The sequence below is a fragment of the Zalophus californianus genome, chromosome 11, assembly GCF_009762305.2.
Source record: "Zalophus californianus isolate mZalCal1 chromosome 11, mZalCal1.pri.v2, whole genome shotgun sequence".
NCBI classification, from domain to species: Eukaryota; Metazoa; Chordata; class Mammalia; order Carnivora; family Otariidae; genus Zalophus; species Zalophus californianus.
In genome coordinates, this window is record NC_045605.1 from 13,728,454 (window position 1) to 13,753,476 (window position 25,023).

The following is a 25,023-nucleotide window of genomic DNA, read 5'->3' on the forward strand; positions in this document are numbered from 1 at the left end:
AGAAAATCTTTGCAAAACATATATCTGATAAAAAAAAAAAAAAAACCCACACATATATCTGATTTAAGGACAGGTATCCAAAATATTCTAAGAACTCTTAAGACGTAACACTAAAAAAACAACCAACCACCACAGAAAACAACTAAAAAATGGGCGAAAGATCTAAACTTCACCAAAGAAGATATGGTGAAGTTTTTCCCTTTGCCCACATGCAACTAAGCATGTGAAAAGATGCTCAACATCCTATGTTACTGTGGAATTGCAAATTAAAACCACAAGGAGATACGGCTACACCCCTATTAGAATGGCAAAAATCCAAAGCCCCAACAACACCAAATGCTAGTAAGGCCGTGGAGCAACAGGAACTCTCATTCACTGCTGGTGAGAATGCAAAACCAAGCAGCCACTTTGGAAGACAGTCTGGTGGTTTCTTACAAAACTAAACATACTCTTACCATATGATCCAACAATCACGCTCCTTTGTATTTACCCAAAGAGTTGAAACCCGCATGTGGATTTTACAGCGGCTTCATTCATAACTGCCAAAATGTGGAAGCAATCCAGATGTTCTTCAGTAGGTAAGTGGATAAACTAGGGTACATCCAGACAATAGAATACTATCCAGTGATAAAAAGAACGGAGCTATCAAGCCACAAAGAGACGGGAAGGAAGTTTAAATGCACATTGCTAAGTGAAAGTAGCCAATCTGAAGAGGCTACCTAATGTACCATTCCAACTATATCACATTCTGGAAAAGGAAAAATTATGGAGGCGGCAAAAAGATAAGTGGGGGGGGGGAGGAGATGACTAGGGGGAGCATGGGAAATGCTTAAGGCAGTGAAACTATTCTGTGTGATACTATAATGGTAGATACATGACATCATGCATTTGCCCAAACCCACAGAACTATACAAAATAAATGTGGACCCAAATGTAAACTACAGACTTTAATTAATAATAACATATCAATATCGGCTCATCAACTGTAACAAATGTACCCCACTAATACAAAATGTTAATATTAGGGGAAACGGGGGGGAGGGAGGGAGGTAAGGGGATATCAGGAATTCTCTGTACTTTCTGCTCAATTTTTATAAATCTGCTCAAAAAATAAAGTCTATTAATTTAAAACAAAAACTAGAGGTATTACTATTTGAGTCATACAAGAGAAAATAATGTCCGATATTGGTGAGGAAATCTATTCAAGAGATTTAGGGTGCCAACTCTGCCTGAGCTGGGTCCGGCTCTTCTACCTACTGGTAATGTCTTATGACTTGTGATCAAGTCATAAACTTCTCCAAATCTCAGTTTCTCTACTGGTAAACTAGGAGATCATCATCATCATGGAGTTAAGAAGATTAACTGAGTTCATACACATAAAACACTAAGGATAGTGACTGGAATTAAGTGTTTAACAAATATTAGCCCCCTGTTACGCAAAGGTCTATAAACCTATAAATCAACATCACATGGGGTCTTGTCAGAAATGCAGACTCTCAGGCTTACCCGAGACCTACTGAGTCTGCATTTTTCTTGACATGCCATCTTTTGTTTTTAAGTTTTATTTAAATTTCAGTTAGTTAACATACAGTGTAATATTAGTTTCAGGTGTACAATACAGTGATCCGACAATTACATACAAGACCCAGCGCTCATCACAAGTGCACTCCTTAATGCCCTTCACTTATTTCACCCATCCCCCCAACCAGCACTTTGTTCTCTATAGTTGAGTCTTTCTTAATTTCCTTCTCTCTTTTTTCCCTTTGCCCACTTGTTTTGTTTATTAAATTCCACATGAGTGAAACTGTATGGTTTGTCTTTCTCTGCCTTATTTCACTTAGCCTTATGCCCTCTAGCTCCATCTATGTCATTGCAAATGGCAAGATTTCATTCTTTTTTATGGCTGAGTAATATTCCAGTGTGTGTGTGTGTGTGTGTGTGTGTGTGTGTGAAAATATATATATATATATATATACACATACATACATACACACCACATCTTCTTTATCCATTCATCAGTCAATGGACACTTGGGCTGTTTCCATAATTTGGCTATTGTAGATAATGCTGCAGTAAACATCGGGGTGCATGTATCCCTTTGAATTAGTATTCCTTATTCTTTGGGTAAACATCTAGTAGCACACTTGCTTGAATCTGCATTTTAATAAGATCCCTCAGGTAATTTCTGCACACATAAAGTTGAGAAGCACTATATTAGATGGTATTATTATCACCATAACTATTCTTCAACATTGTCACTAAAAAAGGAGCATAAGCATTGGGAGAGTCCAAATTATTATTTGCTCATGATTATGATTAGTCTACTTTAAAAAGAGAGGGAGAATCAACTGTAGTAGTTAAGGAAATTTCAAAATATTCTCTAAAGTGACTGTAATTAAAACACGTAGTACAGGTACACAGATAAGCACCCTCTGTCAAAAGTATATGTTAAGGGGCACCTGGCTGGCTCAGCAGGTAGAGCATGCTACTCTTGATCTTGGGGTTGTAAGTTCAAGCCCTACAGCAGGTGCAGAGATTACTTAAAAATAAAATCTTTTTAAATAAATAAGTTTCTATGTTAATAAGACCATTTCAAATAAGTACGTAAGTGATAAACTAATTAGGACAACTGGCTACCAAAATTTTTTTTTAAATCCAGATCCTTATCTCACATTATACTGAAAATACTTTCCAAATGGATTTAAAACCTAAATATTAAAAATAAATTTACAAAGCACTAGAAGAAAACTTAGAGAATTTTTATTGTTCAGGTGGGTACCTGCACTCCTGAGAACACCATAAAACCCAGAAGTCCCAGCAGAACAATAGAGGATGAGCATGGCCCCTGCAGAAGGATGACACACAAATTTGTGAAATGTTCCATATTTTTTATAGACATGTAAAAAAAAAATAAGTAAAATAAAACCTTTTAAATAACGAAAGATATACCACAAAAGTTAAAAGTTAAGACAAATTATATGAGAGAAAATACTTACACCATACATAATGAAGCGTTAATAACCACATAGGACTTTTTATTTTTTTCTCTTTAAATTTTTTATTGTTATGTTAATCACCTCATAGAACTTTTTAAAGTCCTACACATGATTAAGAAAAACGAGCAGTAACGTTTCAAAAAACTAACCGAAAAATGGGGGGTGGGGGAAATTAAAGTAGATTTTATATATGTAAAGAGACTGAATTATAAAAGCTGCAATAGCACAAAATAAAATAAACCCCCCAAATCCACCTACAAATATTTGCATGTGCACTGAAAAAGATATGGAAGAACATATACCAAACTGTTAACAGTTATTTCTAGAGAGTAAAATCGGGAGTGGAGCAAGCACTTTTTCCTTCATAAATTTCTATACACTGAACTCTTTACAATGAACATGCTCTTTTTTTTAACTTACCTCTGTTCAATTATAAAAGAAAAAAGTACTGAGTGATAGTTTTAACTTTAAAGGTGAACATTTTCACAAGCTTCCTGGTTTTCTCAACAAGCACTTAACCCCAAAAGCTTATAACATGTGGAAAATATATTTTTGTTATCAAAATTTTCCTAAGAATCCTTTAAGTAAAAATATGCCAACTTCTCCTCCCCAAAGGGACCACAATGTTCAATTTCTAGTGGCCCTCTGTTCAAAGCTAGTTCCAACCTATTTTCCAAAAGCAGTGTCTAAACCAGACAAGAAATTTAGCAACGTAACACAGAATATCGAAATGGAAACCACATGTCCAAAATATGCCTAATAGTAACAGACAGCAACTGTGGAAGAGTAACTGCAAGTAACTCCATAGTCACTTCAGTTTCAATTCTGAATCATTTTTCAGTCACTAAACTGGAAAAAAAATTTTTTTCAGCCATTTGTCATCTCTGACTAAACACAGGCTTCAGCCCCCAAATTACTAAGTGTAGAGAAGTACATGCCCTCAAGAAGACTGCCAATGGAAGGGTTTTTCCAGAAAAAGTGGTTCACATACACGGCAGGAAAATCTTGTACTACAGGGAACTCGGTTACCACCTGAATTCCCTCAACTAATTTGGAAACTACTGGAAGTAAATGACTAAGAAGTAAAACATATGAGGAAAGATGAAAAAAATATTCCTACATATCGAAAGCCACATAAAGTGGTTCAAGTTGCTTTTTAGTTGCCTTTTGCTGAAGTTAGAATATTAAATTCTTCTGCTCTGTGTGAATCAGAAATTAGCTTCACTGGTTTCTTACAACACACACAATTTTCAGCTGCTATAATGAATTACATGACTACTTAAAGGTTTTTTTTTTACTACTTAAACTTAACAAAATGTACTACAGGTACATCTGCCCAATACTAACTATTCTTCATGTCATTAGACCTGAATTGATTAAAGTGATAAAAACTGCCAGTTCTTGGAACTAAACACCCTCCCCTTTCCCTAAAACTGTCACTCAAACACAATGAATCTAAAAATCAGTAGCCATGTCTCAGAAGATATGAACATAACTACAATGAAGCCATAAATTAGTGAGGTTGGCATTCTCCCCACAAAGGAAAGAAGAGATTCACTACCTTTCACCATATATGTAACAGGCAGAGTCTCTTGGTTTCTAGAGCATCCACTAAGCAGGGCAACATCTTCTGCTCAATGTAAATTCAGCTACCCGGATATTTGCAACCAAAACAAACTGCAGGATCTAGTTTCTTTTTTTTCAAAAGGTAAACAATCCCTCTGGCCAAATTTTTTGATTTGCCAAAAAAAGATGTGAGTGAAAAAGAAATGATCAGGAGGACAGCATACCCAGGTTTTAAATTCTTAGTTAAGGCTCTTAAGATTCCTTGTCTTTTAAGAGAGAGACAGACCTTGTCAGTAATGTTAGAAATTACACACTCTGTGTCTTGTATTCAGCCAAAAAAACCTCTTCAGGTACACTGATAATTTTATCACATGCCAGTAAGCATGGTATCAAGAAGGTCTAGGAAAAGTGTGCAATAAGAGTGCAGCATTGAGAATTCATAGAGAGACCGGTCAAGAGAAAGCAGGTTCAAAACTAAGGCCAAAGTCCTTCAGTATGTGTAATACTGAAATCACCTCTGTGCTGAGACTCAAGCTTCCTCTCAAGTATAATCTGTCAGTAACTACCAAGAAATTTTTTTAAACAACTGAGAGTGCTTGTTTTATCTAATTTATAACATACTTCATTATCATCTGAGACACCAAAGATTATACAACCTTATGCCTTTGTCATTATCTCTTAAAGTATTTGAAATGGAAACAGGATACTATTTACTGCTTCCAATCTTAACTCCTTTTTCTTCATTCTTGGAGATTACTGACTCTCAAAACTGGATAATAAAGGCTGGTTCACCACTCCTCCATTAAAAATAAAATAAAAAGATTTTAAGTAATCTCTGCACCTGCTGTAGGGCTTGAACTTACAACCCCAAGATCAAGAGTTGCATGCTCTACCTGCTGAGCCAGCCAGGTGCCCCTTAACATATACTTTTGACAGAGGGTGCTTATCTGTGTACCTGTACTACGTGTTTTAATTACAGTCACTTTAGAGAATAAATGCTACAAGGCATTTTACCCTCAGTAGTAGGTTAGGATTTAACAAGAGCTTACATTTCTTTTCTAGTGACAAGCAGTACCACCACAAATTAGGATTAACAATATGACTGAGCATGTTCTCTTAATGAACTTTATACTTTATGATTAATAGCTACTACACAGATCTTGATTTGTGGATTCTTATACCTACAACAGACCCTTTAGAAAAAGCACCTTAAAATAGAACTTATGTTCTTTCACAGAAAAGGATGGGTAATCAGTAATTAAACAGCTTACAAACTGAGTTCTCTGGAAACACTCAAAATATTATTAAGTAACATACCTGTGGGGCACGTGGGTGGCTCAGTCAGTTAAGCGTCTGCCTTCAGCTCAGGTCACGGTCCCAGGGTTCTGGGATCAAGCCCCGCATCAGGCTCCCTGCTGGGCAGGAAACCTGCTTCTCCCTCTCCCACTCCCCCTGCTTGTGTTCCCTCTCTTGCTGTCTCTCTCTGTCAAATAAATAAATAAAATCTTTAAAAAAAAAAAAAAGTAATATATCTGCACTGCATTTGACTTCTAATTGCTAGAAAACTTGTGCTTGAGAAAATTCAGGAATCGATCCCATAGAAAATAATTTGTCTCTAGTGATCTTACCCAACATAAAAATGAAATATGGTTTGACTTCCTGCCTTGGTCTGATAAATTCCAAACGAATTTATTACTTTAAAAAATGAAAAGACAGGATGAAGACTCAATGCCAAAAGCACAATTCGTAAAAGAGCAAATGGATAAACTGGAATTCAAAATAAAAATTCTTGCTCTTAAAAGACACTGTCGAGATGAATGGATAAAGAAGATGTGGTATATATACACAATGGAATATTATGCAGCCATCAAAAGGAATGAGATCTTGCCATTTGCAACGACGTGGATGGAACTGGAGGGTGTTATGCTGAGTGAAATAAGTCAATCAGAGAAAGACATGTATCATATGACCTCACTGATATGAGGAATTCTTAATCTCAGGAAACAAACTGAGGGTTGCTGGAGTGGTGGGGGGTGGGAGGGATGGGGTGGCTGGGTGATAGACACTGGGGAGGGTATGTGCTATGGTGAGCACTGTGAATTGTGCAAGACTGTTGAATCACAGATCTGTACCTCTGAAACAAATACTGCAACATATGTTAAGAAAAAAGAAAAAGAAGAAGATAGCAGGAGGGGAAGAATGAAGGGGAGTAAGTCGGAGGGGGAGACGAACCATGAGAGACGATGGACTCTGAAAAACAAACTGAGGGTTCTAGAGGGGAGGGGGGTGGGGGGATGGGTTAGCCTGGTGATGGGTATTGAAGAGGGCACATTCTGCGTGGAGCACTGGGTGTTATGCACAAACAATGAATCATGGAACACTACATCAAAAACTAATGATGTAATGTATGGTGATTAACATAACAATAAAAAAATTTTTAGAAAAAGACACTGTCGAGGGGATGAAAAGATAAGCTGCAGAATGGAAGAAAATCTTTGCAAAGCATTTATCTGATAAATGACTTGTGTCCAGAATATACAAAGAATTCTCAAAACTCAACATTAAAAAAATAAACCACCCAATTTTTAAAAACGGGCAAAAGTTTTGAACAAGTACTTCACCAAAGATACACAGCTGGCAAGTCAGTCCATGAGAAGATGTCAATATCATTAGTCATTAAAAAAATGTAAATTTAAAGCACAAGATAGCATATACAACTATCAGAATGGCAAAAATTTTCTCATCCTAGCATTGGTGAGGATATGGAGCAACTAGAACCCTCATACACTGCAAGACAGAATGTAAATTTATACAGCCACTTTGGAAGACAATTTGGCAGTTTCTTAAAAAGCTAAACACACACCTACCAGCCATATGACCCAGTCCTCCCACTCCAAGGTGTTTACCCAAGAGAAATGAAAACATAAGTCTACCCAAAGTTCCACATCAAGTCCCTAGTAGCTTTATTCACAACAGCCAAAAACTAGAAACAATTCACATGTTCATCAATAGAAAAATGGATAAACAAATCCTGTTATAGCCATATAATGAAACATTACTCAGATTCACCCCTCAGCAATAAAAAGTAACAAACTACTGATACAGACAACAACAGTGAATGAATCTTTTTTTTTAAGATTTTATTTATTTGAGAAAGAGAGAAAGCACATGCATGAGCAAAGGGAGGGGCAGAGAGAAAGGGAGAAGCAGACTCCTGCTGAGGACACGGGGATCCTGACCTGAGCTTAACTGAATGAGCCACCCAGGCGCTCCAACAGTGAACAGATACTGAAACCTCCTGGTTCAGGTCATTTACGTGAAATTCCAGAATAGGCAAAGATAACCCACAGTGACAGCAAATTAGGGGTTTTCTGGGGCTGAAGGCGGGAGTGGGAATGAATGCAAAGGGCACTAAAGGAACTTTTGGGGATAATAGCAAAGTTCTACATATTGATAGTGTGGTCATTACATGACTGTATATATTTGTCAAAATGCAAACTGTACACTTAAGATGGTTCAATTTTATTGAATGCAAATTATGTCTTAAGTTGATTAAAATGTTATTTTGCGGGGGAAATCTATAACATTATAGTGTTTCTTAAGATGTTTATAGTACCTTCCACTAGATTACTTTCAAATCTTTGACACTCTTACAAAGAAGCTCAGAAAAGGCTGGGATTATTATCCCATTTTATAAACTGCAGGGGCGGAAGGGAAGCAGGATACATAGCGGTAGCAATCAGAAGCACGAGTCCGGGGCACAACATTACAGTGGGCAGATTTATCAATGGCAATCAAACTACCACCCAACAAACTGGCACGACAGGGGAAAAAAAGTGCTGGGTCTTGAAATGCTTGGGAAAAACTGGCTAGAACCACAAAAAAAATACAGAACAAATATATATATATATATATATATATATATATATATTCCCAGGAAAAAGGTAGGTAAGAAAAGGCAATAAATGCCTAGGGTCAACATTACCTATATGTACCACACATCTCAAAAAAGAAAACCAGTCATGTGGAAAACCATTACTTTTAAATAAGTAAAGTGTGTAGAAGGAGCTCAGAACCCAATATATCAGATCTGAACCCAGATCTGCCAATGACTCACATTTTATTAAGGTCACTAACTCTGAGTACCTCGGTGTCCCTCCTTTTTTTTTTAAGATTTTATTTATTTATTTGACAGAGAGAGAGAGAGAGCACAAGCAGGGGGAGCAGCAGAGGGAGAGGGAGAAGCAGACTCCCCTGCGGAGCAGGGATCCCGATGTGGGACTGAATCCCAGGACCCTGGGATCATGACCTGAGCCGAAGGCAGATGCCTAACTGACTGAACCACCCAGGCACCTCCCTCCCTTTTTTTAAATAGAAATATTAATTCTGGTCCCTGAATAGTCCTTTGGGGCACTACAGAAATAAAAATTTATGTGAAAAAGAATTTTAAAATTATACAGTCAAGTTATATTCTCTGTGCAAAAGCATGCAACTAATAATATACTATATTATCATCAAATCAAATTAATAATTAGGTACCTTAAGAGTCAAAAATGGCTCCCTATAGCCTATAAGATCAAGTCCAAATGCCTCAGCTAAAAAATCATGTCTTTTATAAACCCAGCCCATCCAATTTATCTAAAATATACCAATCTAGGGGCGCCTGGCTGGCTCAGTCTGCAGAGCATGCAACTCTTGATCTTGGGGTTATGAGTTTGAGCCCCACAGTGAGTGTAGAGACTACTTAAAAATAAAATCTTTAGGGACGCCTGGGTGGCTCAGTCGGTTAAGAGTCTGCCTTCGGCTCAGGTCATGATCCCGGGGTCCTGAGATCAAGTCCTACATCAGGCTCCCTGTTCAGCGGAGAGCCTGATTCTTCCTCTGTCTGCCACTCCCCCTGCTTGTGCTCTCTCTCACTCTCGTGCACGTGCTCTTTCCCTCTCTCTCTCTGACAAATAAAATATTTTTTAAAAAATAAAAAATAAAATTAAATCTTTAAAATGATGATGATGATGATGATGATGATGATGATGATGATGATAAAATAAGGGGTTCCTGGCTGGCTCAGTCGAAAGAGCATGCTACTCTTAATCTCGGGGTCATGAGTTCAAACTCCACATCAGGAGTAGAGATTACTTAAATATTTTTAAAACAATTAATAAAATAAAATAAAATATATCAATCCAAATTCATCCACTCTCCCTCAAACATAATATCTTCCTTCCCTGGACATGCTTACCCCATACTACTATCAGCAATCCAACTCCTATATTTTGTTTAAAGGTGATCCCAGAGTCCACTGGCCTAATAAAAATTTTGCTTATCCTTAAAAAATACAAACAAAAAAAACCCTGCTTATCCTTAATCCAGTGTTCTTTCGGTGCTTAATCAGCACTATAAAATATGGCATTTAATTTTATGCCGTATTTTCCTATTCTCTAATTATATTTTGCTTTTTAAACCTTATTATCTTCACCTACATAAAATGACACATCTTACAGACAGAATGCCTTCTGCTGTAACTTACCACACTGTAGCTCTCTCAGTGAGGCTGCATTACAGACAGATACTTGAAGGGACAGAAAGCTGCACTGCATCCCATCCGGGCAACATCGGCAGCAATCTGGGGACTCACTTGTCCTATCTGGAGTCAAGCTGGAAGAAGGCAGAAGGGTAGGTTTGACACTTCTACCTCTAAGTTGCTGGGCGTTTGGGTTTTTTGTGCAGTTCTTTTTTGTTTTTATTATGGAAACTTTTAAACCTACATGAGTAGAGAGCAACAGTATAATGGTCCTCCTGGGCCCATGAGCCAGCCACAACAATTATAAATAAATGGCCACTGCACTCTAGACTCCTGACCACTTCTTCCTCTCCTCAGCAGACCCCAGATACCGTATTATGTTATCCCTCTGTACTTCAGCATATATTTCTAAAGGTGAGTACTCTTTCTTTTGAAAATAACCACACCTATCATTCCACCTAAAAAGATTGTAATTGCTTGACATCAAATATCAGTCAATGTTCAAATCTCCCTATTGTCATGTAATTCTTTTTAACAGTCAGTTTGTTCAAGTTAGGAACCAGGATTACCTCAAGAGGAAAAATGGTTTCCTTTTCTCCTGCTCCAGGGTCTTCAATTCAATACACTCATCGTCTCAATTTTTAAGTGTAGGCAGACAAGCATTTCCTTTTCCCAGTACCCTCTGCTCTCCTTCTCAATAAAGAAAATATTCCTTCTTATTCCCAACACTGAAGTGCCATTACCTCAGAGCTTTTAGCACATTCAGAAAAACAGTTAATTCAATGAACCAGCCTCCTTCCTTACAGTTAAGTTGCCATATTTCACTTATTACTCAGGAAGAGTTCTGAGTTCTAACATTATATAAATATAAATAATGTAGGCCCCATTAAGAGATTATTTCCCATTTCTATTACTCTTTTTGAGGAGCTCAATTTTAAATTTTAAGTTACTACATTGTCTGCTTCCCATTTTAAGTGAGTTAATAAATAGTTGGTGGACATCTAAGCCTAAAAGATTACAAGCACAGTGCTGAGAGATCAACATTAGGTTAGCTGCATTCCTTAGCCATGAACTTCATCCCTCATTAGTCACAAGGGGAACCAGATAAGAAGGTGTGCAATATCAGCTCAAATACAAACTCTCCACTAGAAAATAATACAAATGCGGATAGTGAATCAGTGGAATCATTTTCGTCCATCCTCAACACAGATTAAGAGAAACAGCAAATAGGCAAACAACTGGGAAGAATTAAAATTTTTTTAACAAAAGCATAGGAGTGCCTGGGTGGCTCAGTTGGCAACATCCAACTCCTGATTTCAGCTCAGGTCATGATCTCGGGTTGTGAGATGAAGCCCCATGTTGGGCTCTGCGCTCAGCTCTGCTTGAGATTCTTTTCTTCTCCCTCTGCCCCTCTCCCTGCTCACTTGCTCTCTCTAAAATAAATAAATAAATCTTTTTTAGAAATACAAATTAAAAATATAAAAGCATAATCTTCACAATGACTTCTAATGTAACTTGGACATTCAGCAGGGCAGGGTGAATCAAAACACTTTTATCACCCACTTACTTGGGCTCAGGGTTATGGAGGAAAAAAAGACAGGACTGTCTCTGCCTTTAAGGAACTTACACTCCAGGGGGTGCCTGGTGGCTCAGGCGTTAGCATCTGCCTTTGGCTCAGGTCATGATCCCAGGGTCCTGGGATCGAGCCCCGCATTGGGCTCCCTGCTTCGCGGGAGGCCTGCTTCTCTCTCTCCCACTCCCCCTGCTTGTGTTCCCTCTCTCGCTGTGTCTCTCTGTCAAATAAATAAAATCTTAAAAAAAAAAAAAAAAAAAGGAACTTACACTCTAGCTGGTAAGAGGAGACTAAGCCACTTCAACAATCAGCCCACAGTATGAGATGTCACTAAGCACTACATTGTGTGAATCAAATTTAAAAGTACTGTAGCTCACGGAAGAGATGGGTCAGCGAGGGCTAAAGAAGTCCAGGAGGATTATATAAAGGTCAGAAGAATAGCTAAACCTTGAAGGCAGGTCAGGTTAGGAACCAGTTAACACCAGGATAGACTGTAAGCTCCTGTGGGCAGAGACCGTGGCTTTCTCTTGTTCACCACCCCATCTCAATGCCTGCTACAGTGCCTGGAACTCAGGAGACACTCAAATATTGGTGGATGACAAGAAGGATAAATAGAAGAAAGGAAAGAAGGGAAGAAACAAAGAACAGGCATTCCAGAAAAAAAAATTTTTTTAATGAAAGATTAAACGTGGCAATTTTATGAGACAGTGAGGAAACACATAATGGTGAGAAATTAGGTAAAGCAGGTACACTGAACCCAAATCATCCATGGTTTTACAAGTTAGCCAAGAGAGATATAAAACTGATCCCATATTATTAAGTACGAAAATGAACATGTACAGAAAGCACATTCGGTTGCACTTCCACTTTTTAAGAACACTAACAGTGCAAATGGCCATTTTTCCTAAGATGGTCATTCATCCTTGTCATATTCTAGGACATAACCTGGAAAATGTACTAACATTTCTCTAGAGAACTAATACCACTAGCTAATGCAGATGAATTTCTTTCCCTGAATATTTTTACTATCTGGAAATGTGCCTGGGTTATCACTAAGGTCAGTTTCTTTGATATTGTGTAATCAAATGCCTGAGACTCACCACAATTAAGTTGAGAGATAGGGGAGTGTAACCTAGCAGAAAAGCCAGTGACTAATGCTGAATCACAGCTTCCAGGTGATTATTTCACCAAACTGTCAACCTCCCATATTAACACTCCATTACAATGGTCATTGAAGTAAATCAAAAGAATTATCCAGTAAGTATTCTCCAATATTTTGCAGGATAATGTTAAAGGATTGAGGGTAATAAAATCTAGTTGAGTCTGAAGTTTATAAGCCAAAATCTGTTAAGTCAAGAAGATTCTTACTCTCCCTCAAACTTCACAATAGGAGAATTCATAATTACAGTGAGTGGTCTTATTGTATATTGATTCCCCAGACATTCTACCACAAAAAAGTTGTAGGTCCTGGCTACCCCCAGCTACAGTCTTCTGGCAGCTATATAATCTCTATAGAGAAGACTTCAGAAAGAGCAATCTAATGGGGGAAGGGGACACTGGAGAATTTTACTTAAAGCTACACACGCATGGCAAGAGCACGACTTTAATTTAAATTATATGCTTATTCAGAGTGAGTCTGGTCAGTTCTTAGCATCTCCAAGGGTCGTTTTTTTCCCCTAGCATTCCTTCCACTCTTTCAGCCTAAAGCATCTGTAACAGGCAAGGTGTCTGGTTACATATTAACAGTTACAATGACAGTGACAGAATTCTGGTTATTTAGAATTCCATTGTTCAATTTTGGTGCCTAATGCCTAGTATCATGGAAAGAACAAAAAGCACTGGAGTCATGCTGACCTACTTATAACTCTACCACTAAAAAGATATGTGACCTTGGACAAGTTACATAATTAACCTCAACTTCCTCAATTAGGTGTAACAACAGATTCTTTGCAAAGTTGTTGAGAGGTTAGCCTGCATTATATTAAGTATCCAGAACACGGTGAGCACTTAGCATATGGTAATTATGATGGAGGACTAATAACCAGGCCTATACTCGAATTTCCAAATAGTATTAACCATATGACGAAAACATGAATCATGCTGATTTTGTCCTCCATGATGCTCACTCTAGTCCAGATGTTGGCTGACTTACCTACCCTCTTATATTTCCACCTAGTCTCTAGAAGAAGGCCCTCTCCCAGTACTCAGTCTTGAAGCCAAAAATGACCCAATATTACAGCCATCCCCTTGCCATTAGCATACTACCATCCCCTCCCTGACTCTGGGGTCTCTAGAAAATTCTTTTTTTTTTTATTGCCTGTTTCTGTTTTATGACCTATGCCAAATGCATTCCCCTAACAGATCTTAAATAATGTTTTTTCCCCAGCCTATCCTAGGAAACTCTGAAAGCCTCCAGTTTCTCTAAGAACCACTATGTTTTGGCTTACCTTACTACCATACTCCAAGAAGGCAGTCAACCCATGATGTTCTGCCAGTGCCTAAATGCCTTTATGTCTGTGTCACAAGCAGATACCCAGCCCCTCTCTGCCCTGGCAAACAAGATCCTGATTTTAGAATGACAGGTACATCCCTCTGTCTTAAGCTTGACTCATCCAGTTTTATTTCATATTATTCTCCCACCACCACTTCCCTACTTCCTGGCAGGAACAGCTGCATTTTGGGTAAAGTGAAAAGATATCCAATGGGAGTCAGAAGACCTTGGTTCTTCTACCTCTACCTCTGCCCCTCAAACTAGTCCTGAAGGGATATCTACTGCCTTCTGGGTCAAATGCTGAACTTAACTCACAGGATTGCAGTAAGACTCAAATACGACATTTATGAACATGTTATACAGAACTGAGATACTATTATACTGTAACAAGTTTCTACTATGACTTAAAACATTTACTTTTGAATATAAAACCCTAATATATTTCTTAAAATCCTCTAGTATTATTTATATTAGCAAGGTTCAATATAACTCAGTCATCCACAAGGGGACCAACGTAAAAAAAAAATGATAACATTCTTTCATGGGAATACTGTAAAGCATTTCTTTTTAATCAGAAAACTCCTTATACAGTTCCATGTAATAATCCTCAAGATATAATCGTGAAAAAAGACACAGACTAGTGTGTAGAATTTACTACAATTTGTTTTAAAAGAGGAGTACAGTAAATAGATATACACATTTACTTATATATACATAAAATATCTCAGGATATATAAGACACTGAATACTGACCGCCTATGGGAAAGAGATCTGGATGGTTATAGGGTATGAGGGGGCAGGAAACTTTTCTCTGTATTTCACTCTTTTGTAGCTCGTACATTTTTGAATCCCTAGATGGGGTTGGAAAATCATCTCTTCGTGCAACTATAAACCTAAGAAATAATAGGGACCATTAATAAGGATGACGGCACACCTGACAACTCATTTCCTGGGCCAGCCTCAACATCACAATTACCACCACCTAACACAAACTATGTTCCCTTCCATGATCTCATTTCATCAAGTGACTAGAGTTAATTTATTCCTCCTAGTCAAACTTCCTGGGGTGCCTGGGTGGCTCAGGCGTTAGCGTCTGCCTTTGGCTCAGGTCATGATCCCAGGGTCCTGGGATCGAGCCCCGCATCAGGCTCTCTGCTCTGCGGGAAGCCTGCTTCTCCCTCTCCCACTCCCCCTGCTTGTGTTCCCTCTCTCACTGTGTCTTTCTCTGTCAAATAAATAAATAAAATCTTTAAAAAAAAAAAAAACTTCCTGACTTGCTAATTTTACATCTGTGTGCTATGCATTTCCACAGTCAACATTATTTATAAACTCCTAAAACTTACTGTCTTTAGAGTTCTACTGTGTGCCCTAGAAGGGACCTCTGGATCATAACATTTCCAACTTTCAGGGCTGGTTCAGGGATCCATTCCAATGCTAACTTTTCCGAACCAAAGACTAAGTTCTGTCTCTTAATTACTGAAGACTGACCACAGGATCCATGCAAATCATTAATTTGCAACTCAACCACTAGAAGGCTATGATGCAGGCCAACCCCCTATTTAGATAAGAGTAAATTATGTTAATATCCTCCAATGTGGCAGAAAAGTACTCCTTCCAAACCTTGTAAAATAACTCTTCCATGGGGTAAGACTGACGGAGGCAACATTCTCCCAAACCTAAGTTTTAAGTGATATTGCCTTAAACTTGACTTTAATCATGCTGGGATGACATAACAGGACCTACAACACTGCTCCAAACAGCAGTAGGCGCTACCTCCGTGCTCGCTCTCCTATGGCAGGCAGGTTATTTTTGGACCCAGCCTATGAAGTAGCACTTTGTTGACCATGAGCTTCAACCTCTGAATATTCCTTTCACATCCAACCTTGGTTCTCACTTTCTGGCACAGAGCTCCAAAACCTCAATGGAATACCTAATGAAACTCTGGGTTACTTCTGTACAAGAAGGTCAAGCTTACAAAAGCTTTCTAATTGGGAAACCTCTTCAATGAAAGCATATAGAAATTTGCTGACTCCTTCTTTTCCCTTCTCCCTTTTTCCAACTGCTATTTGCTTTCCTTGGAGCAAATCTCCAGTCAAACACAAAAGCCAACCACCTACCACAGCTCAAATACAGACAGGTGTTTTGCAAGTACAGTAAATCTCAAGAGTACCTAATCAACATGAGATAACATCTACTAACAAGCTGTTCATTGGTGTGCTCGAACAGTTAACCACCTCAAAATCTCACAGTTAAGACTAGCATTGAGAAAAGTCAAGAACACAACTAAAAGAAAAGTAAGCCCATTTTCCATCAACAGAGACTTGTGAGAGGAAGAATCGTGTAAGTCCACTAGTCCTGCCACACAAAAACCCTTCATTCCGGGGTTATTTTCAGTGGTATTTAATTCCAGGGTGGAGACTAAGGGTCCCAAACAAACCTACTTGAGTATTTTTCTACTTTAATACTTCTAGAATCCATGGTTAGGCTTATTAAGAAAAAGTCTGAAAGAGCTTAACAAAACCGCTGCTATTTTTTTTTCAAAGAAAATGGGTAATCGTCTGAAAATACACTTGTAAATCAGCAGTTATTTACAATTAAGAGTTTTGTTGAAGCACTCTGGAATAATGTTCCAATAGAAAAGAAAGCAAGGATTCTTTAACAATTGGTACACTCTGTTCCATTAGCTCCGTTCCCCAGACATTAAACTTTTAAACTTCTCTAACACTCATAAGACCCTAATGTTGGTTCCTGCATAAGGACAGCCGGACAGAAAATCCCAAGAGAATATTCCATCTCAGACTACAAGAATTTCTAATGTCTAAGAGCAGAGGGTACACTAAAGAAACAGAAAGTGATTAGTTAGCAATGTTTCGTGAACTTCACCCAAGTCATAGCCAATGAATCAATCTAAAGCTGCATGCCAAAGGAAAGAAATGTGTCATGCATGAGGTGAAAAATCAAGGTCGCTGAAGTGAATTCTGTAAACCACTTTTGTTTTTTAGATTTTTTATTTATTTATTAACGAGAGAGAAAGAGGGGGAGAGCACATGAGGGGAGGGGAGAGCCAGAGAGAGAAGGAGAAGCAGACTCCCTCCTGAGCAGGGAGCCCAACACAGGGCTGAATCCCAGGACCCTGAGATCATGACCTGAACCAAAGGCAGATGCTTAACCAACTGAGCCACCTGGGTGCCCCTATATACCACTTTTAAGTAATAACTTCTCCACTATCTGCTTTGCAGTCAGCTGGGTGCCAACACAACTTCCTGATGCCTTTGCGGCCACCTACCCGCTCTGTGTATTCTGCATTAAAAGACTGTGAGAAAAATGTTATGTTTTTCTAGAGATGCCCAAGATTACAAAATCAGAGTTTTTAAAAAGACACTAGGGATTTCAAGGCCAGAACTAAGGATGTCATATTCTAGAAAAACTCCGGCAAGTAACACCCGCAAATCATTTCCACTTTGCAGGCTAACTCTCAGAATAGATTAAATGTTTAATCAGTAAGTTAAATGAACGTTTTCCAAGGGGTAGCAAGAAGTTTTACTAAAGGAGATCACAATGCTTCCCAAACCGGTATATTTAAGATTGTTTGAGGCTGGCCTTCCAAATACAATTTAAGTAGGAGAAAGCTATAATAATTAAAGCTACACAGTCTCAAAGCAAGTAAAGAAGTACAATCAATGGATTAAACGAGCCTGGAAATGTACTCAAGCATTGGGAGATTTTGTAATAAAGTTGCATTTTAAAATCAAAAAAGAAATAACTATTCAAGATACTCTGTTGACACAATAAGCTAGACATTTGGAGGAAAAGATTCATTCATTCAGTAAATGGAGGGCATCACATGAGGCAGGCACTGTGCTCAACACTGAAAATAGGAACAAGGGAAAAAAATTATACCATCCATTGCCCTCACAGAGCTTACAGTCCAGTGAGAGAAGAAAACTATTAATAACCACAAAAATAAATGTAAAGTTACAACTCCACAACTGACCCCTTCTCATTCACTTTAAACCAAAATGCATTCCACATGAAGCAAAGATCTAAATTTAAAAACAAAACCATAAAAGTACTTGACAAAAACATGGGTAAATATTTTTATAAGATTAGAATGAGGATGGAAACCACATGAGCAGCCATAAAGTAAAAAAAACAGAAAAACCTGACTACATAAAAATGTTTATATTTTATATTTTTTTAAAAATACACAAAGTCACAAGACAAACTCAGAAACATACCTGTAATATTTTCAGAGGTAACTAATTTCCCTAATATTAAAAAAACTATTGCACAATAATGAGAATGGGCCAAAAAGCCCAACAGAAAAGTAGACAAAGGATACAGACAATTCCAAGCATACAAATAACCAATCGACAAATTAAATGATAAATCACTAATAAATAACTATAAATTAAAATGACATTTTTTTACCTGTCAGATTGACTCTAAAAAGATGGCTGGTTGCCAGTGTTAAAGAGAACAGAGAGAGTACTGTGGTACACTCCTGAATTGAGTGAATTAGCTTGGCCTTTCTTGGAGGGCAATTTGGCAACATTTATAAAACTTGAAGCATTCATACTTCGATGCAGGCATTCCTCTCCTGGTGAATTATTCTATTAAATTACTGAGAAAATGAAGCATCTAGTTTTAAAAGAAGATCCTAATATTGTAAATATCCTAACAGAAAAGAATACATAACTTTTGGGAAGTTTACTCGAAGTAGGACCTAACAAAACTCTTATATTTGATTTTTTTTATTTTAAAAATTGTCTGAGTCTTCTGAATAATAAATAATGCAACAGCAAATAAATGGAATAGAAAAGAAACACTAGCACAAGTGTGCAAATATAAATGTGCAGAAACATTAACAGATGTAATTCATGATAAAAATCAATAAATAAAAGCTGAGAACAACCCTAAACCCATCAGTAGGGTACAACTTAAATAAATTATAGTATTCCCCTAAAATGGAATACTCTGCAGCCAGTAAAAAGATTGAGATAAGGGCAAAATGTACTAACATGGAAGAATATCAGAGATATACTATTTAAATTAAAAAAAAAAACAAGTAGCAAACTGGATGTGTGGTATGATCCCTTTTTAATGAAAAATATTAAATGTTAACACATGAATAGGAAAATACGGTTATAAAATGTTAACAATGTTTTCTCTGGAGATAGGAAAACAATCACTTCCTATGTTACATATTTGTAAAGCTTGATTATTTCATAAGACACATGTATCAGATAAAAATATACATAGATGTTTTTAGAGACTTTGAGGCTACAAAATGCCTTGGAAAAGGAAGAACTATTTGAAAGTGGGAGAAAGGAAGAGAATGAGTAAAAGTAGAAGAAAATATTCACAACAGAGCATATTATTTCAGAGTTAGAATAATCTGACAAATTAAGAAACTAGTGCATCAAAATTAAAAACTTTTGTGCTACAAACAAAACCATCAAGAAAGTGAAGAGACAACCCACAAAATGAGAGAAAATATGTGTAAATCATATATCTGATAACTTGTATCCAGAATATGTAAAGAATTCTTACAACTCAACAATAAAAAGACAAATAACCCAACTAAAACACAGGCAAAAATCTAAATAGACACTTCTCCAAAGATCTACAAATTGGCAATTAGCACAGGAAAAGATGCTCAACACTGTTAGTCACTAGGGAAATGCAAACCAAAACCACAATGAAATACCACTTCACATCCACTAGGATAGCTAGATCAAAAAGAAAGAACACAAGTTTTGGAGAGGATGAAGAAAAACTGCAACCCTCATACATTACTGGTGGGAATGGAAAATGGTGCCGCCATTTTGGAAAACAGTTTGGCAACTCCTCAACAAGTTAAATGTGGAGCTATATGATCCAGCAATGTCCCTCTTTGGTATATATATGTAAGAGAAATGAAAACATATGTCCACACAAAAACTTGTATGTGAATGTTCATAACAGCACTGTTCATAATAGGCAAAGGGCAGAAACAACGCAAATGTCCATCAATTCACAAATGGATAAACAAAATGCAGCCTAGCCAGACAATGGAATATTATTTGGCCATCAAAAGTAATGAAATTCTGACATATGCTACCATACGGATGAACCCTGAAGACACTATGCTAAGTGAAAGAAACCAGACACAAAAAGCCATACTTTGTATGATTCTATTTATATGAAATGTCCAGAATAGACAAATCTATAGAAATTGATTAGTGGTGGCTTAGGGCTGGGGGAAGGAGGCTAAGGAAGTGGGTAATGACTGCTAACAGGTATCTGCCATTTTTTATAAGGGAAATGGAAATGTTCTAAAATTGATTGTACTGATGGTTGCACAACTCTGAGTAAACTAAAAACACTGAACTGAGTGAATTGCATAATATGTGAGTTACATATTGAGACTCACATAATATGTGTCTCAATAAAGCTCTTAAAAATATATATATATATAAGCAAAAAAAGAAACTGGAAGCTCCATGAGGTTAAGTAATTTGGTCAAAGAAAACTGCCAGCTATCAACAATTAAATCTGCAAACGTGTGCCTCGACTCCCACACCAATGCTCAATTCATTGCTATGGACTGCCTCAGGCAATTTGGGTGGGTCCATGAGGTTCCCCCAAAGAGCTGGAAAAGCAGAAAACACAGGTACTAGCCTAAGAAAAAAAAGAAATTTAGGTAGTAAGACAACTGAAATGCAATTTTAAAATTTAACGTGACTGCAAAATGGAGTCTTGAACCAAAAAAAAAAAAAATCTAACCACCATTGATATAAGAGGTTGTGCTCAGTAGAACAGTACCCCTTTTACTAAGAGCTCAATGAGAGCAGGGCACTGGACGCAGCTGCTGACTGAAAAGGAAGAAGAAAAATGAGATCAGAAGAGGTAGCAGGCTGAAATCACTAGCCACTCTTCTGCATATGTCAGAGAGGCCAACGAGCAACATGCTTCAAACAAGTTATTTTATTTGCAAGGGGTGTAAAATCCTTTACAAGAGATCCGAAAGTATCACCCCCAAATTTAATTATGTCCCAGGACTACTGTACACATGTAAGATAGTTCGGTGTAATATTTGAATGTGGTGTCTCTGCAGCTGACTTAGACACAGAGATCATTGCTGGAATACAACTGTCCCATTTGACTAGAATAACAATGTCACTGTTGATGGAGAAATGAAAGTAAGCCAAGAACATGCGATCACTAAAAACATTATTTTGAGGGTTTGGAAAAACGAGCTACGAAAAAAACTCAGCTATTGTCCGAACACTGCTCTATGCAACACTATAATGAACGTTTTGACAGAAGGAAAGGACAACAGGAGTAAGAAACCCTGCAGGTGCCCAACTAATCCAAATAAGAAACACACAGCTCTGCTCCTGCCTTCCACAATAAAAACAATTCTGTTTCTTGTGGCATATGAACCAAGATATTTTTTTGCCAGGAACAGAAAACAACTTACTACATGAAAATGTCAACTTGTTCCATGGAACGCTACACTGGCAGTGAACAGATATAAACCTTTTAAATTAGAGAGACTGGCTGTTTCCTCACCAAATTTTTAACACCACTGGCCTGTTATCAAATTCAGTTCAGTTCATGCAAACTCTAACAGAAGTGGACAAAAATACCACCCTGAAGTATACACTAGAAATAAAAGATTCTAGAAAATATCTTGTCCCCAAATTTCTAACAACTTTCACTTATTTCTAATTTTATGTTCATGTAGAAGCTCTCTTAACCCACCTCCACCCAACCTACCTGCCTCAATCACCAATGCCGCCCCCCCTTGGCTCTGTGAAACAACTGATGTTCCAGCATGCAACCTGGCCCTGATGAACAGCCACTCTTACTCCACATTTCTGCTCCCACCCAATGACATGCACGCTTACCAAGAATTGTTTTTTCCCAAGCCTATTTCTACCAGGTGCTCTTGTTATTAGTTATGTGAAATCAGGGAGAAAAGAAAGGCCTGTTTCTATGAAAACTAAGTTGGATGCTTAAAGAGACCTGGTAAAGTCAAATTAGATGTAGATGAGACAGATGTAAAAGACTGGAGGGGAGGGAATCATAAAACTCAATCATAAAACTCAAGAGGGATTCTGTACTCGTACTGCTTCACAAATGCCTTTCAATTCATGCTCTACTTTAAAAAAGCAAAACAAACTGGAAATCACAGATGATAAACCAGGGGTATGTTTAATGCAAACAAGATGAAGGAACTCCAATCAAGATCAATACAAAAAAGAAAGGCCTTGGCCCTACATCAAAAGATTAGCCAATGTGTTTCTTAAATTGCAAAGAGAAAGAGAAGGAGGGGAAACCTATAGATTGAAACGAATTAAAAAAAAAACCTAAGGGATATCAATCAATTATAAAGTACAGACTTTATTTAGAACCTGATCCAAACACGTAAGTGGTTAATAAAAAGAAAAAAATATATATACATGACAGGGAAATTTTAACACTGATTTGATACTTATTGACAATAAGGAATTACTGTTGTTTTAGGTAGGATAATAGTCCTGGTGTCATGTTTTTTTGAAAAAGAATCCTCATTTAGAGATACATGCCAAAATATTTATGGATAAAATGATAGAATTCTGTGAGTTGCTTCAAAATAAACCAGAGAGAAAGAATCAGGAAGGGGTACAAATGGAAGATTGGCCATGAGGTGGTAAGAGCATGAGCTGGGTGATGAGTCCATGGGGGTTCATGATACTAGTCTCTCAACTATTTGTTTATGTTTGAAATTTTCCATAATAAACACTTTCAAAAAGATTAGTGAATGAATGCTTATGTATATTTTAAATTAAAATACTAAAAGTATATATGCATCATTTCTGATCTCCCTGCTTCATTTGTTTTTTTGCCCCAATTAACCAAGCAAGTCATAATCCAAACTTATTGCATAAGAGGTATTCTATTGCAGATAAAAAAGCGTATCACCGGATGCCCAAAATACAGCAGTAGTAACCCCAAAACATTCTAAGAACAACATCCCATATGACCCAATTACCCTTGAAAACCTCTTAACTAACACATAGAGTACATAAGCAAATCCAAACATTATAGCGCTGCTGCATCACCATATTTATTCAGAAAATTACTTCCCTTAACAATTCCCTTCACCATCTTTTTACCTGTAAAAAGGGAGGAGTAAATTACAACCTTTGTTAATCTCTGAAATTCTCGGGCGCCTGGGTGGCTCAGATGGTTAAGAGTCTGCCTTCGGCTCAGGTCATGATCCCAGGGTCCTGGGATCAAGTCCATCGGGCTCCCTGCTCAGCAGGGAGTCTGCTTCTCCCTCTCCCTCTGCCTCTCCCCCTGCTTGTGCTCTGTCTCTCTCGCAAATGAATAAATAAAATCTTAAAAAAAAAAAATCTCTGAAATTATCACTCGGGTTCACCAAAGAAGAGTTATTTTAAAAGCCAGAGTTCAGGTAAGGCTCTCCAATGTAGGTTTGCATCTGGTTGTGAAAGGTCAGGGGAGAATGATGATTCACCAGCGACTGAAAGGTAAGAGTCACACTCTGTTCATCCCTCGTCCAGGTTGGGCCCAGGGAAGGAAAGAATAGGCAACTGCTCTCTTTTGACCCGTCCTACAGCTGACACCCTAGGCTCAGAGGCACAGCAGGGTCTTGAAGGGCAGAGGGGATACAAGATAAAGAAAGGCCTCCTCAGACACGCCCAGGAGGCTAACCCTGGCATAACCTTTCTGGAAAGCAATGTGGCAACACAGGTATCAAGTTATCTTAAAAACATGTGTACCCTCTCACCCAGTAATTTCACTTCCAACAATCTATCCTGAGCAAAAAAATCAGAAATGCATCAAAGACCTCATGTATACAAAAGTGGGCATCACAGAGAACTTGAGAGTGAAAAACTGGGAAGAGCCTTCAATTACGAAAAAAGTTTCAAAAAATGACAGTAGGCAGACAATGGAAGTATATACAGCTACTAAAAGAGATTTTTACAAAGAGTTTCTAATGTTGGGAAAATGCTTATAATGATAAAAGAGAAAAGGAAGAAAACAGTATAACAATATAATCCCAATTATGTATTTTGTAATATTAATAACTGTTGCCTCTAGGTGACAGGATTAGGGTGATTTTTTTCCCCTTTGCTTCTTTAAAATTTCCTGAGTTTTCCCCAAATTTCTTCCATGAGCGAAAATTACTTTTATAATCAGGAAAACAAAAAACAAAAACAGGGCAAGGGGGTAGAAGAAAGTCTAGTAATAATAAGCTATGGGGCTGGAGTTAAGAATTTATGCTGGCTATAGCCAAACAGTGGAAAGAGCCAAGATGTCCATCGACAGATGAACAGATAAAGAAGAAGTGGTATATATACACAGTGGAATATTATGCAGCCCTCAAAAGGAATGAGATCTTGCCATTTGCAACGACGTGGTTGGAACTGGAGGGTGTTATGCTGAGTGAAATAAGTCAATCAGAAAAAGACATGTATCATATGACCTCACTGATATGAGGAATTCTTAATCTCAGGAAACAAACTGAGGGTTGCTGGAGTGGTGGGGGGTGGGAGGGATGGGGTGGCTGGGTGATAGACATTGGGGAGGGTATGTGCTATGGTGAGTGTTGTGAATTGTGCAAGACTGTTGAATCACAGATCTGTACCTCTGAAACAAATAATGCAATATATGTTAAGAAAAAGAAGATAGCAGGAGGGGAAGAATGAAGGAGTAAATCGGAGGGGGAGACGAACCATGAGAGACGATGGACTCTGAAAAACAAACTGAGGGTTCTAGAGAGGAGGCGGGTCGGGGGATGGGTTAGCCTGGTGATGGGTATTGAAGAGGGCACATTCTGCGTGGAGCACTGGGTGTTATGCACAAACAATGAATCATGGAA

At 37.8% G+C, this 25,023-nt stretch overlaps 1 protein-coding gene and 1 pseudogene across 10 annotated transcripts in view; one reads left to right on the forward strand and one right to left on the reverse strand.

Annotated features, from left to right (window-relative positions):
• The window catches only part of SIK3 (SIK family kinase 3), a 237,990-nt gene that overhangs the window by 202,498 nt on the left and 10,469 nt on the right, over nt 1-25,023 (reverse strand). For 7 of the 10 annotated variants that reach the window (XM_027578751.1, XM_027578744.1, XM_027578745.1 and 4 more), the window contains exon 2: nt 2,780-2,845. The exons of the other annotated variants lie outside the window; for them this stretch is intronic. In XM_027578751.1, coding sequence (XP_027434552.1) covers nt 2,780-2,845 — 66 coding nt within the window. The remainder of the gene's footprint in view (nt 1-2,779; nt 2,846-25,023) is intronic. 10 annotated transcript variants of the gene reach the window in all.
• Nucleotides 2,820-2,890, forward strand: LOC113915582 (annotated as a pseudogene).